This window comes from Pyxicephalus adspersus, chromosome 1 (assembly GCF_032062135.1).
Source record: "Pyxicephalus adspersus chromosome 1, UCB_Pads_2.0, whole genome shotgun sequence".
NCBI classification, from domain to species: Eukaryota; Metazoa; Chordata; class Amphibia; order Anura; family Pyxicephalidae; genus Pyxicephalus; species Pyxicephalus adspersus.
In genome coordinates, this window is record NC_092858.1 from 106,863,924 (window position 1) to 106,879,054 (window position 15,131).

The following is a 15,131-nucleotide window of genomic DNA, read 5'->3' on the forward strand; positions in this document are numbered from 1 at the left end:
CCCTGGTATAGAGGGTTAATATATATATTTTTTATTTTTGTATCGATCAGCATTCCCCTCCCCCCTCCCATCCCCCTCTTCTCCCCTGGGCTGCTTTGTTATATGTGTCTGTCTTTGTTTTTATTTTCTCTGTTGTTTAAGATCATTGATTTACACCCTGTGCCATACGCTTCCGCTAGCGGATATGCAGCTGTTTTTGTACAGGTTTAATATGTGCTATATCATCCCCTTCAGGACTGTTATGTTTTTTGTCATATTTTTTGGGTATATGCAGCTTCCTGGTACTATATGTCTGTTCATACAAAGCCTACACTGTTATGTTTGATACGATGTATGTGTTGTATATCTGATTCTTTTTGTTAGGTCTATCTGTTATTTTTTCTCTGAAAATTCATTAAAACTGATTGAAACAAAAAGACGCATCTTTGCAAACTTAAGTTGTGCTACTCTGTTTACAGAGTGGACACTTTCTCCTGGAAGGATCGGAAAGGAAGTTTTTGCTCTGATTTCCTTGGTATTATGCCCCAGTGTGCTGGTTGCCCACTGACCACATTATTTAGTAAGCCTGTTCTTGAACATCCTAAACATGGATATCATCTCCTGTCATATATTCTCCTGGCAGCCAGAACCACACTGGCAAACCAAAAACCCAGTCCTTGGAGGGCAATACCTCAAAACTTAATTGAATTATAGTTATTGATATGCTCACATACACAATCCAAAACACCCTAGTGGTCTTTGACAGTATCTGGAAATATAGTTCACATACACATCTCCATTTCATGCTGCATGGACCGGTTGCCCCAAATCATCCCCCCCCCCACCCACTTCCAATCCTAGCCACCTCTTTAAAAGTATAACTTTACTCATTAATTGTATATTCAAAATTTGTGTGATATTTTCATGCTGTTAAGATCATCCTCACTTGTGTAATGTGTTTTCTTTTTGTATGAAAAGAGCATTTCACAGTCTGACCTTTTGGTAAATTTGCTGGGACGTCTATTTCTGTAAAGTTTTGCAACTGTTGTGAATGTTTTTCAATCATGAATAATCTTCTACACTGTAGAATAATGGACTTCAAATTTGCCTTCCCAGGTTGATGGGCAGCAGTAATTCCTTTTTTTTTTTAAGATCAGTGTTTCCTTCTTGGCATTTTATTAAAACACACCTAAATGCTCCTGAAGTGGTAGGGGTGTACCTAATTTTTCACATAGTGCTTCTGCTTTTCAACTTTGTATAATCGTTGTATGTCGTGTTTTTGTTTGAGGTTTAATTTACAAATTTGAAATCTGCTAAGCATCATATGTATGATTTTTGTTTATAATTATGTCCTGATAAGAAAAGGGTAGAATTAGGAGACTGTATTTTTCCTCATGATATATATATATATATATATATATATATATCTCAATCACACTAAAATATTTATCATTTTTTAATACAGAACCAGGCCTATGAAATAATTCTGACATTAGGCCAAGCTTTTGAAGTTGCTTATCAATTAGCCATTCAGGCACACAAAATGCGTCTTCCTGAAGCTGTCTCTCGACCATCAAAACCTGTTCCTAAGCCACGTGGCAGTATAAGAAGGCAAAATGTGAGTACTGGAGACTCTCTTTTTTTCATCTGGTTTATCAGGCATTTATACATTAGTATATTTTAAATTCTTTTCTGTATGAGATTTTACGGATGCTCATACACTGATTTAGGAAAGGGCTATCTGGGATTAGGTTGAGGAAGCCTGTGCCACGTCTAGAATTGTTAAAGCGTACCTAAACTCAAAATTTTTACATAACATAAAAGGGTAGACAACCCATTTATTTTTTATTTTTATTTTGAATGGAAGCGCCCTGCGTATGCCAAGAATAGGATCTCACACTGCATGCCAACAGCTTCCCGGTATGCATGACAGTAGGTATCCCGGGAGGCCCTTGGCATGCGCGGTGAGATTAGCAAGTTTTCTCAAGCTTTGTAGGAAGAAGAGAGGAGAAGATGTCGGTGCCTGGTGCTCCCTTTGTGCCGGGCTGAAGACCTATATCAGGACGATGCGGGACCTGATGGAAGAAACTTCCCAATGGATAGACTGATTTGTGGGATTGAAGATAAGTGTGATTATTTTGTTTTGGGTTTACTTACGCTTTAAATGCTGGAGAAATTTTTTATACGCTATTGCTATTACAATACTAAATTAGTAAATACCATTACGGTGATATGTGTTCAACCTGAAATGTGTTAACACAAGTAATGACAGGGTCACTGCCAGTATGGAAACTGCTATTTCTGATGTTCTGAAAAGGCCTGGCTATTATATCTTCAAGTTCGGTTACTGCTTTGGAGCTTGCAAAGTCAGAAAAATGGATAAACGTATGCAAACTGATTTAATTGTAAAGCTTTTCACAATGTATCCTATCTAGTTACTGTCACTAGATAGGATACATCCAACCCACATTTTTTTGTATTACTTAGATTAGTTGTTGTCTGCCATGTTTAATTGCAAAGGTGATTTATGACTGCTAACATAGTTTCCAAAGAATGAGTAGCCTTCAAAGATTAGCCTTTTTAAGAATGTTTTGTAATTTGCTTGTCAAAAAATTCACATGCAAATATTTTTCAGATTGATCCAGCAGAATGTGAGCCTGCTTCCTCTCAAGGTAGTGTGGCATGGACAGTGGATCCCAAGCAGTAGAGAGGAGCCTGTATTAAAAGTGAGTAATAACTACCGATCATCCACTTCCCTTCTTTTTAAAGCTCTGTACACATTTGCAGTCATTTTATATGAAAACCTGAGGTATATTAAAAGCAGACACACCATGTAAAGAAATGCTAGAATGTTAGAAATTGAGTAGTACACATCCTAAAAAATAAAGTATAATTTATATTGTGCAACATTATCGTAAAGTTTGTATTTCTTGATCCTGAAAAGGAGCTTAATCATAGAGTTCAGGAGTCAGTTGTATGTAGCGTAAACATTATATTGTCCATTTATGTTACTAAAAGTATGTAATGCAGAGATCAGTAGTGTATAATGCAGAGTGGAGTAGTCAGTAATGCAGTATGTCATTAGTATGTAATAAAGAGGTCAGTATTATGAAACACAGGGTTCAGGAGAGTAAAAAAAAATACAGGGCACAGGTGTTTGCATTATCTTCTTAACATTGCAGGGGTGAATGTATAAGTATACAGTCCAGTGAACATGTGAGTCAGGACTCTATATAACATTTTGCACAAATCCTTCTTTAATTCTGTCCCTTTTTTTCAGAGCACAGCAGTACTCCCTTTGAGACATTAAAACAACAAAAACACTTGCATGAGAAAGAAACACATTTACACACTAGCATATTCTTTGAAACAACATGTCGGGCACCACAGCTCAAAAAATCATAAGCAGCATTGCCTGTAGCACTTGGCTGTTAAAAGGGGTGCTATTGGAATATTTGAGTACTACATTAATCCAAACCGCTTTATAAATAACACTGGTCAACAAACATTTTCTTGCCAAACTGATTAAAGTCATTTTAGGTTGTTTGATGCACATATTCCAAATATGGTATTGGTTTTGCTAGATTGGCAGTTTTTGAAACAATGACCATCATAATAACCTCATAGAAAACTAATGAAACATGAAAATTCGGCAAAAACAAACTAGATATGCCTATGTATAGAAAATTAAATTTTTGAAATACTTAATGCTAATATATTGTATAGTTAGTATATGTACAGAACTAATCACAAAGAAGTAATTGAAAAACTCCGTTCATATGACTTCCTTTTATGCTGTTGATCAGAACAAACACGTTGAAAGCTCCAGCAGTAGTCTGCCATCATGTGTCTATCTCATCAGCCCTGATACCTTTCTTCCATCACCTTTATATCTTATTGGAAGTTCTCCCCTTGTTCCTCACTGAAATCGCCAAGGTTTTCTGGAAATTGTTGCACATGGCTATGGATAAAGTGTACCTTTATGCTCATAGAAGCACCCAAATTTTTTAAGTTTAAGAGCAAGTTTTGTAACAGTTCTTCATAATTTTGTGCTTTATGGCTACCCAAGAAGTTCTTGACAACCATAACATAGCTGTGCTAGGCAGAAGCTTCAGTATCAGTCATGTAACTTGTAAAATTTGAATCATTTATCAGTTTCCAAATGTAGGGTCCATCAAAGATTTCTGCTTTTAAATTTTCAGTACTCAATCCAGGCAAAAATCTACAAATATATTTGAAGCAATCACCCTCCTTGTTCAGAGCTCTAACAACTTTCTTCAATAATCCCAACTTTGTGTAGTGGAGGGAGAATGATTTTTTTCTTTTTCAACCATTGGCTCGTTAATGATGTTCGCTGCACCTTTTTTCATGTTTTCCATTGGAGGCCATGTCACATTTTTCCAGTGATCCTGCTTTGCTCCACTATCCCACAAGCAGATGAAACATGGGTTCTTTGTGTATCCACTTTGCTGTCCAAGTATGAAGTTTACCATTTTTAAATCAACACATATGGACCATTGGTGTTGATGATAGCAAAGCTTTTGTAAGACTATTTTGAAATTTTCATATTCTTTTAAGTTTTGTTGAGTGACCAATTGGAATTTTTGCATAGCAGTTGCCATTATGCAGTAAAACAGATTTCAAACTTCGAGTGGAACAGTCTATGAAAAGGCGCCAGTCTTCTGCTCGGTATTCTGGTACTCCCATATGGGCTAGTGCTCCAGGGATTTTACAACAGTACACAAAGTCTCCATCTTCACTGAAATATGGTAGGAGTGTCACCTTTCTTGTCCTATAAACCGTTATTTTAACTTCCGGTCTCAGACAGTTTTTTTCTTTTTCCCTGGGTGCTAAAAGTTCAGATGTTTGTTTTGACAGACTTAGGTCATGTACTAAATCATTGAGCTCTTCTTGGGAGAACTTCTGGTTTGATAAAACACTTCCTTTATGTTCACTTCCACTGCTAACTCCTGGATTACACACCAAAGCCTGTAAATCCTCCATGTCGGATACAGGAATATCAGAGTGTACTGAACACTGGTATGGGAACATCAGCACCATGTCAGAACAGGTTGTCTTGTTGATTTCAAATCAGGGAACTCCCACTTGTTTTTCTTGTAACGACTGAAATCTTTTACATTCACAGCACAAAAATAACAATCATTATGATGATTGTTGGGCTCTCACCATACCATAGGTACACCAAATTTCAAACTTTTCAGTTTTCCACGCATGTAGACACTCATATGAGGAGCCGTATACTTTTCTTGATCCTCCAGTTTAATACCAAAATATGCAAGATATGCTTGTTTCACAAATTCTGTAATATTTCTTATCTGTTTTTGCTGAGAATATTCACCAGAAATGTAGCAAAATACATTGGGGTCATTTTAAACAACTTCTTGATGAACTCATATTTCTGTAAAAAAAAAATATAAATGAATAAAAAGAAGGCAAATGAAAGTTTCATGAAAATAAAAATGCAAAAAATGCAAAACATTGGTATAAATAGAGATTGACAATAATATGCTGTGTTAACATTTGTTGTTGGTAAAATCGTCTATTCCGATTACCCTATCACAAGAACTAGAGCAAATTCAACGAATTTCTGGATTCAGCAGACCTGAAATACACTAAATATAATTTTATATTTAAATACACTAAAATAAAAAATCCTAGGCAAGTGAAAAAAAAATGTTTTGCTGAGCTGTGTAATAGAGCAAAATGTATACGTTCTTGATTCTTGTCTACTATTTTAGAATTTGCCTATATTCATGAAAACTTTAATAGAATATGAAAGAACTACATATTTAATAAATAAAAGGATGTGTATGTAGGACTGTCACACACAAGAGAATCCTTACAACACCCTAAAATGCAGATTAAAAGTCAAATACACCATAGTATTCTCACTTTAGGGCTACTCTATATATGTTTTTTTTTTCATCAGTTATGTCCTTTTTTTAAACCATAATATTTGGTCCATGTTGCCTAATACAGGCACAGTACAATAATGAGCTTAAATCCATTATTTCTAATCTAGGTGAAGTGAAAATAGAGCATTCTGCTTCTAAATGAAGTACATCACTCTTCAACACGACACAGTGCACTACAGTATAGGAAAACAAAATAAAGTATTTGGATTTGCTGTGTATTCATTTTGTCTAAAAATAAATGTACCCTTTACATCAATCAAAAATAAAAAATATTAGGATATTTATTAAAAAAATATATTTTTTTTTTACTATTTCCTATTTTGTAGTTCTGGGCAACATGTTGCAGTCGATGGATGGACTTTTGATACCACCTCTACAAGGAAAAGAAGATCTAACCAGAGCCTGGACTGACTCAAAAAATGGAGCAGCCCTGTACTATTTTAAAAATGTCAAAACTTGTCAGTGGCTTTTTTAAGGGATAAGTTATTTTCTTCCCTCTGTTTTCTCAAGAAATCTTTAAGGATTTGCAGGGAAAGAGATTGTATGAAGTTAACTCTTCATTTACCAAGTCTTTCAAACATTTTGTGTTTGAATTCCACAGTCATGGGACAGCTTTGTGCCCTATGCCATTTTTTTTTTTTTTACTGGGGATAACCGCACAGCCACTCCCCATCACAACTATTGTAGCACTTTTGAGGGTGATGGTAGTAGTTCAGGGGCCCATTGAAAACATTGTGAGGCTCTTTTTTAATTTAAATGCAATGAGACAACAGGTGCACACACTTATAATTTAACTAGCACTATGATGGTATCTTATTCAGTGACATTTAACAACTACTAGTTTGTAGGCCAGTAGTTTTGTATTTCTTTTATTAAAGAAAAAACATTATTAATTACAGTGTGGGAACAAGCTGACCTAGATCCTGTAACTGCATCAGCCATCTACATGGTGCTGATTGTCTATGTGCTGTAAGATCTGAAGGGTATAAATGTGTTTCCTGTTGTGAGATTTTATATATATATATATATATATATATATATATATATATATATATTATTTAAAATTCCCAATGTGGTGCTTCACAGATGTCTACAAAGGGCCATGTCTAGACTTTGTCATCCTGTTTTTTTTCTGTTTTTTATTGGGAGGAGCAGTAGAGGTTTGTTTGTATTAATAGAGGGTTCAATGTTTCTATCATCAGTCCTCATTTTTTTATGATCATTTCTAAATGAGCAAGACTGACATTTTTTTTCCTGTACATGAATCAGAAAAATCTCAGCTCTTCCAACCTGGTCACTTGCTCATTCCCAAGCAGAGTTCAACTCTGGAAGAACATTGTTTATTCTGCCTGCCCAAAGGAACTTTAGTATATCTGGCACTCCTAATGTGCAAACTGTATCGCCACACTAACATTTTTAGTCAGTACTAGTTTGAAGCTGCTATATATTATCCTGTATTTATCTTCTAGTGAATTATTTTTTTTTGTTTAAGTGATATTTGGATATGCATTTGATGACTGGTACAATCAACCCCCAAAGATGTGGATTCTAGCCTTATAGATGTAATTATTAATACTTTGCTGTCCTGAAGATACAGTGGATACAGTGATGGTTGTTCCATATAGAGTCTCTTACCACACCCTGACTTTTAAACATGCTGGATGATTGTGTGATATAGCAGAAAATGTCTGCACATGGAGAAGGAATTAAATGAACTGATTAATTATGCTGAATATCTCTATACATGGACAATGAGCACTGATGTATATCATGGCTGAGATTCTTACTTTGATTATATGCTGCGGTGTATAAAAATCTTTACACTAACAAGGAACTGTAAAATGTCTACGCAACTCTTTGATTGATGAAAATGAAGATGGTACAGTGCATAAAGCTAAAAAAGCTTTATTCAGTGCTAAACAAATTTTGCCAAAGCTTAATGAGTACCAGTTCATATAACCAACTACTTTAATTGTTATATAACTTTATTTTATACATTTTTCTTTTCCATTTGTTGTTATCCCATTTATCTGCCATACAGCATAAACATAGTCAAAAATAGAGCCAATCTCTTAAATTACATCACAGCCACTAAACTGCTCTCGCGTGAGGGGTACGATTTTTTAGTAGGCACTTGTGAATAGGTTTGGTTAAGGTAAAGTAATATTTAAAGTAAAGTAAAAAGGTACGGTAAAGTCAGAGAAAATGTTTACATTTTATTGTGGTACAGATGCCTGACACAGGTTGATGTTCCTTTACTTGTTTTATCCAAGGGCTTATAAACTCAAGCACTTTTATTGATTATATGATATGTCAATGCTGAGTTTCAGTTAGTTTTATCTCAGAGCTTATTGGATGGTACCCAGAGATTTAAAGAGCATACAGATCACCTTGCAGTATTTGAAACAATGTTTGACATGTAACTGGACCTCATTCTTATATTCAACATTCATCAAACTGTTCTGTTTGTGGTGTACAAAAAAAAGTATACTATCAGCATAGATTATTTTCATTTCTTTTCTTAACCTTTTTCAGCCATTTAAGGCATTTAAATATAAGTCTTAAGTTCTAAAAGGTTCTTGCTATTACTATTTTGAAGTTTAAACCTTCCTTTAAGCATCTTCCTTGAATGCAGGGCTATTCCACTAACTACATGTTCTTTTTCCAATGAGTGCACTTTGAAGGGCAGAAGGTTTTTTGGACAGGGGAATGGCTAAAATCAAGGAAGTTAAATTCCGGGGGTATAATACATGCTAGAAACAGTTAATGGCAAACCAATTTACTTTAAGGCCTTATGTATGAGAACATATCAACACATCAGGTCCTCGGTGAATCCCACAGCTAAAGGCACATGAGAGTGTACGTGTGTGTACCGGACTTCGAAATCATTTGTGTTTAATGGCAAGTGGTATATGTAATTTATTTTTTATTTTTTTCCAGGAAAGGGTAGTAATGGAAAATATATAAGGAAAAACCTTGGCTTTACTTTGCAAAGGTGAAGTTGTCAAAAAAGATTAGTGTAGATTTTCAGGTAATAAACACACAATGAAACAAATAAAAAAAGTTACAGATATTCTTTAGTCTTTAGTTATGAATAAATAAATGCTAACAGTAGTATGCTTTATATTGGAATCTGCTTTCAGGTATTATTAATGTCTAGTCAGTTCCTCAATAGTGGGGCTTTCAGCTATAGGTTTTCATGCCACCAATTATCTTCAGCCACCAGGTGAATACATGCATTGGTTTTCTTCAGCTATAGGTATCATTTTATATGGCTTTGAGGATCAAGCAACATTTAAAAGCTGATTTTATTTTTAATAAGCCTTTCTGCTGGTGAATTTGGTTAAAATGTTATGTTGGTGTGGCCAATTTCGTTTTACTGACCTTATCACATTTATGGATTTGGCCACAGGAAATAAACATAAAATAGAATTATACTTATTAGTGGAACTTGCTGGTACAGTTCCCTAGTACTAAATTGCTAGCTAGAAAGCAAATGGAAGCTTAATTTTATTACTTTTTATTATCTTAAGTGAAATAAAATGTGGATATATTGGTTTTTTTTCATCGGAAATATGTTAAGTAATGTCCCCTTTAAAATGTTACCTAATGCCTTTTTGAGTAGCTTTCTTCAGTGATAACTTATGATGTATATATAGCAATAACTTCTTTTGCCTGGTGCTAATTTTTTTTTTTGGAATAGGGGTCCAGACAGTTTTAGCATAGTTGTATCTCATATCCTTTTATTACTATATTCTAACCCATATACTGCATTTTTAACATCTAATGGACATTTGAAAAAGGTAGGTAGGGAATATGTACCCAGGAGGAATCTAAACAGAGAATGACCCCTAAATGTGCCTTCTTTGACCCTTTAATTTTGGGTATGAAACTTTGTATGCAGATGCAAAACATAGAGGTATTGTCACAACTGGCCAAAATACTACAGACTAGTCATTAAAATATCACACTCAAATTTACACACAAACTATAATCCATTGTTTTGTAGTTCTTCTTTTCATTTAGTTACTGCTGTTTGATTTTATTACTGTCATTCTGTTTAATTTGTATGCATTTGCAAGGCACTTCAACAATACTACTTCATTCCACAGCAGTAACTCTTTCTCTTCCATGTTCCGCCCTAAATAGTGTTGTTATTACGGTTGGCATGAAGATTATAAGTCTCTGTGTAGATTGTGCAGCAACATGGATTACATTTCAACACATCTTTGCTGTTACACTGGTGTGATAAAACTCACGGTATGCCAATTGGCTGTATCTTATCATAATGATCACTTTCTACTTGAAACATTTTTTTTTTTTTTTTTTTTGAAACCGATAATGAGAAAAGTTGATTACATACGTTCTCATGGCTTAATTATGTATGGTGAACAGAATTATTTATGGTACTTGGGGCTAGAATAGTTCAAGTAAGCCCAATAACATTTTTCTTATTATAAAACTTTTACATATGAATGTGCTGTATTCTACTCTTTTAATTGTTTGACTTTTGTTTGGCTTGACTAATACATGTTTGTGTATGTATGAGCAGATTTTCTAATAATGCATATTGGGGACGAATATTTGACAACGATTCACACTAATTTATTCATATATGATAATTCTTTGGGAGTTTTAAAACCTTGATTGCTATTCAAATGTAATCATGATATTTCTAGAAAGAAATGTTAAACTTTTTTTTTTTATCAAACCCATTGGTTCCCATCTTGCCAATGTTTATGTATGTCTACCTTGTATGGCTGTTATAGTGAGTGATTTCATTTTTCCAAGGAGTTCTACTGCTCCACAGCTTGCACGTCTGAATATACTGAAGTGAAATATCATCTGGAATGATCCCAATATTTAACCTTTGTACTAAGATATTTGAATGGTTTGTGTGATGAAGGCTAATCACTTTTATTCTTTGTCTTTGTAATGAACAAAATATGGTGGCCGCAAGCAGCCTCCAGCATGAGCATCACTGAATCCTGCTGTGGGAGGAGCCACTGTACATATTGCCAGCCTTACTCATAAGGCCTTTTGGTATTTTCCTATGTATACGACCTTAGAGCAATTAATAAATGAGAAAATGTTTTAGGACCAAAATGTGTTTGTCTTTTATGATTATTTGTCTTTCTGATATACTAGGCACAAAGATGGACAACTAATAATAAATGAGTTCTGGATTCACTGCATAGCAATAAATAGCAATGAGCATTTATAAAGGCAGCTACTGATATATCAATCATTGTAAGTCTTCTAGGAACAGCATTGTAAACTGTTGCTTATCAAGTTAAGAGGCAGCGCCATACACCCAAAACAATTCATCATTTTGTAATATTGGCACTATTTTTTTTGTAAACTTAAACCTAGGTTCAGGATTGTCCCAGGTTAGTGAGTGTGACTTTATCCAATATGGCTGACATTGGGCTTTATTCTGATTGGTGGCTATGTGTCAGAGTAAATATTTTACTTTCTTTCATGAGGAGTGGATTCCATTTGGAGGAGTGTTGTACATACGTCAGCAAACCACACAATGGCACAGCTGTACTTCATGCTCTGTGATGTGAACATAAAAATCTGGTTAATGAACTCTGTTAGGAACAATTTAGCATTTCTTTCTGAACAATCTGCAGCAACGCGGTAATTTGTTTTCTAATAGGTCAGTAATTTAAGGTGTTATGCCCATTATTGACAGTAAAAGCCTAGCAGAAGACATATGCCTTACACAAAATTTACTAAAATGTAAACTTTAAAAGAACATTATCACCCAGGAAATTTTGATACAAAACCTATTAGATCCTTACCTCATCTGTGACTACTCCAAATGAAGCCTTGCCCACTTCCTACTCCCCTAACTTTATATTTGTGACTTCCTTACAGTGAAGCCCGTGTAATAGAAAAATAATGAATGCAGCTAAAACAGAAATGTTTCATGGTATTTAAGGGTATAAACATAGAGAGTGCTCCCATAAGTTTCAAAAATGTTATCAATTTGCCACCTCCCTATATTGATTATAAATAGAAAGAAACAGAACCAACCCTTAAAAAAGTAGACATGAGAGGGTTCCCTCCCTACTTTTGAACCCTCTCCTGTCTCTTTGCTTATTAAAGGGTTAGTTGTTTCTTTCTATATTTTAGGGAATATTAAATGATTGTCACTACACATAAGTATCTTTCATTGTAAATATTAGTTACTACCTGATCAAAAAAAAAAAATGCACCCTTGAATATAGTGGCATATTTTCTAGGATTGCCCGAGGGTTTGTCCCTTTTGGGAGAGGGTGCATGGTCCCCTCCCTATGTTTACAGACTACCAGATACCTTTTGAGGCAGGGTTTATTTTTTTTACATCTCACCTCTATTCCAAGAAAGGTGTATCACAGATCCCTTTTGATGAGGGTAATTGATGCTGCGAGAGCATGTATCCTGGCAATGTGGCCTCAACCGGAAACCCTTAGTATTGCCCAGTGGTTTACCCGTGTTAAGATGTATCTGATGGAGGACCTAACAGCTTCTATTAAAGACGCTGAGGTGATTCACCAGTAGAATCATTTCCGATTTGTAATCACCTCAGCGTCTTTAATAGAAGCTGTTAGATTACTTGACAACACCACAAATAGACCATTGATTTAATATTTGGATCCGTACATCCGTAAGTCAGTCAAGGTTTTTTTCATGCCTTGTGCATTGTGTTGAGCTAACTAATTTTTCTCTGATCAAGTACCCATTATCCCTCCCCCTTCCTTCCGGCCCATCAAATCCTGCTTATTTTAGTAGTCCCCCCCCCCTCCAAATAAAAAAAAAAAACATTTTGGGTTTAGTCTATGGGGTTTCTCACTATATGTTTGACATTGTTATGTTGTACTACTTTAATAATAAATAAAAAAATAATAAATAGAGATATTAAGAGAGTTACATGTGAATTTTGTAAGTGACATTTTCTTTGCACTATTATTTAGTGCTATCCTACAGCTTTGTACATATATAGAAAGATATTGTCATACTGAATATTTGTTATATTTGTATGTTTTGTAATTCCCTTTTGTTGATTTAACCTAATAAAGATTTAAAAAAAAAATGCACCCTACTTAATCATGTTTGGTAATGCCTGAAATGTATCAGCCATCTTAAATTTGGACCGTCCTTAAAAGGTCGTGCCAAATCAGTTATTGTCATTTTTTACTTTCTTGCTTATCTGTTGAGGAGCACAGGAAGTCATTTACCTTCAGGGTATACTTCTGCCCACAGGAGGATTGGACAATGGCAAACAGAAAAATGTAGCCCATCCCCGGAAAACATCTACTACTACCAGCATGCTTAGAAGGATTAATGTTTTTTTGTCAGCTTGTCAGTTTAAAAGGCTCTTCATTTTTTCCACCACTTTTTGTTCTTCAATTTATTTCTTCATTCAAAATTTAACAACTGGTTTCTCTCCTATTTCTAGTCTTATGTCTAGACCTTATTAGACTGGATCTTGCAGGAATAGTCCTTAGGCAATGGGTATCAGATAAAAGTACTGTGCAGACCCTGTTTTAGTTAGCTGCTGAAAATATCTCAAGTGATGACATTGCTTCTGTGCCTTCTTTGCCTGTGACTTGTAAGCTGGTCTTACTGAGCCTAGGGAACTAACTTAGGTCATTGGGCTTCATCTGCTAACATCTAACCTGCATTGAAGCAGCTCCTAATCTATTTAGCTTTGAGGGATGATTCCTGTTTTGGATCTGTCTTAATAGACATATTTGGATTACACTAGTGGCAAGAGTACTTGACTTTCTCTTTACACAAAGCTTTCAAGGCTCTTCCCTTTGAAAAAAAAACTTTAGCATCATGGTGCAACCCCACTTTTACTTTTCTTTTTGGGGAAACTGGTTGATCATGCTTGACACACAGTTTGCCTCAGGCCTTCTGTTACAGAAAGTGATAATTCAGTGTCTTACACTGCACTTTAGTTTTTGACCCTTTTCCTTTCCTTCAAATTGCTGTTCAAATGAAGTGCGACTCAATGGTTCGGTTTGTACTGAGAGCATTCTAAATTTTGGGTTTCAAGTAATAATAATGGACTCCATTCCCTGACAGCCTTTCACTGAGTATTCACCATTGAGATTCCTTACTAATAGTAGCAATTACTAATAATTAGCATCCTAACATCATTTAATATTTTTTTTATTTGTGTAACTGCAGCCTGAATTGCTTTACTGACCTTTAAGTTAGACCTCTCTTCCATCAAAACAAATGTAAGTAAAGTATCTTTTTACCTTTTGACATTATAAATTGATTAAAAAAAAAAAATACCAATATCACATTAAGATCGACACACTTACCTGTTCCTCACTAAAGTGCAAGCGTTCCTCTCCTGCGCATGGGTGCAGTTCTGACGCTGTGCATGCCTCTGTTTCCAATTCCGTCTAATCCGCTGGCCAATCAGAAAATAGCCTCTTGACCAGCCCTGGCTATTTAGCTAGCTCACAGACTGCACACTGTGTTGGGGCAATGTGTCCCCAGTGTGCCGAGCCCCTAGTTCTGTCAGGTAGTTCCTGTACACTTGTTGGCTAATTCAGTGTTTCCTTTGTCCAGCTCCTGTGTTAACCCATCATTGTCCAGTCCGTTGGTTCCCAGCAAACTTCCCTGTGCTGTTCCAGCGTTCCTGTCTGTGGATATCCCTGTGTCACCTGTGCCTCTTGTTGCTTCCAGTGTCTCCTTTGTTCCCTGTGCTCGCAGTGGTCCCTGTGTCACTGGTGTCTGTCTCCTGGATCCCTGGCAATTGATCCCTGGCGTGTGACCTGACCTTTCTTGCTTGCTGCCTGCCTCGACCCCGGCTTTCCTCAACTATCCTTTGTGATTTGGTACCGTGTTTTGCCCACCTTGGTGTGCCCAATGACCACAACCTGGCAGTAACCAGCGGTGCAACATCCTCACCATCAGAGGCTCTGGAGAAAATCTGCTTACTGCTTAGACTAGGGGTCTGGTACCTTTTTGGCTGGGAGAGCCATAAACACCACATATTTTTAAATGTAATTCCGTGAGAGCCATACAATATGTTTAAAACTAAATACAGGTAAATGTGTGCATTTTATGTTATGCTGTTGCTAACCAATGAATGAATGAATAAATTCTTACCATTAATGCGACAAATGTAGTATGGTGTGTGTCGAAGTGCCGCTTTATATTTGACCGTTTATTCGATGCAATTTTATCATTGCATATTAGACACAC

The 15,131-nt window shown here is 35.6% G+C and overlaps 1 protein-coding gene across 3 annotated transcripts in view; it reads left to right on the top strand.

Annotated features, from left to right (window-relative positions):
- ANKS1A (ankyrin repeat and sterile alpha motif domain containing 1A) overlaps window positions 1–11,021 on the top strand; it is a 91,930-nt gene extending 80,909 nt beyond the window's left edge. For 2 of the 3 annotated variants that reach the window (XR_011922268.1, XR_011922272.1), the window contains 3 exons: window positions 1,445–1,597; window positions 1,968–2,705; window positions 6,242–11,021. Coding sequence is in view for 1 of the 3 variants with exons in the window: in XM_072422810.1 (XP_072278911.1) it covers window positions 1,445–1,597; window positions 2,615–2,686 (225 nt within the window). In the remaining 2 variants the exon portion in view is untranslated. The remainder of the gene's footprint in view (window positions 1–1,444; window positions 1,598–1,967; window positions 2,706–6,241) is intronic. The other variant, XM_072422810.1, reaches the window with a different exon arrangement.
- Window positions 11,022–15,131: the final 4,110 nt, after the last annotated feature.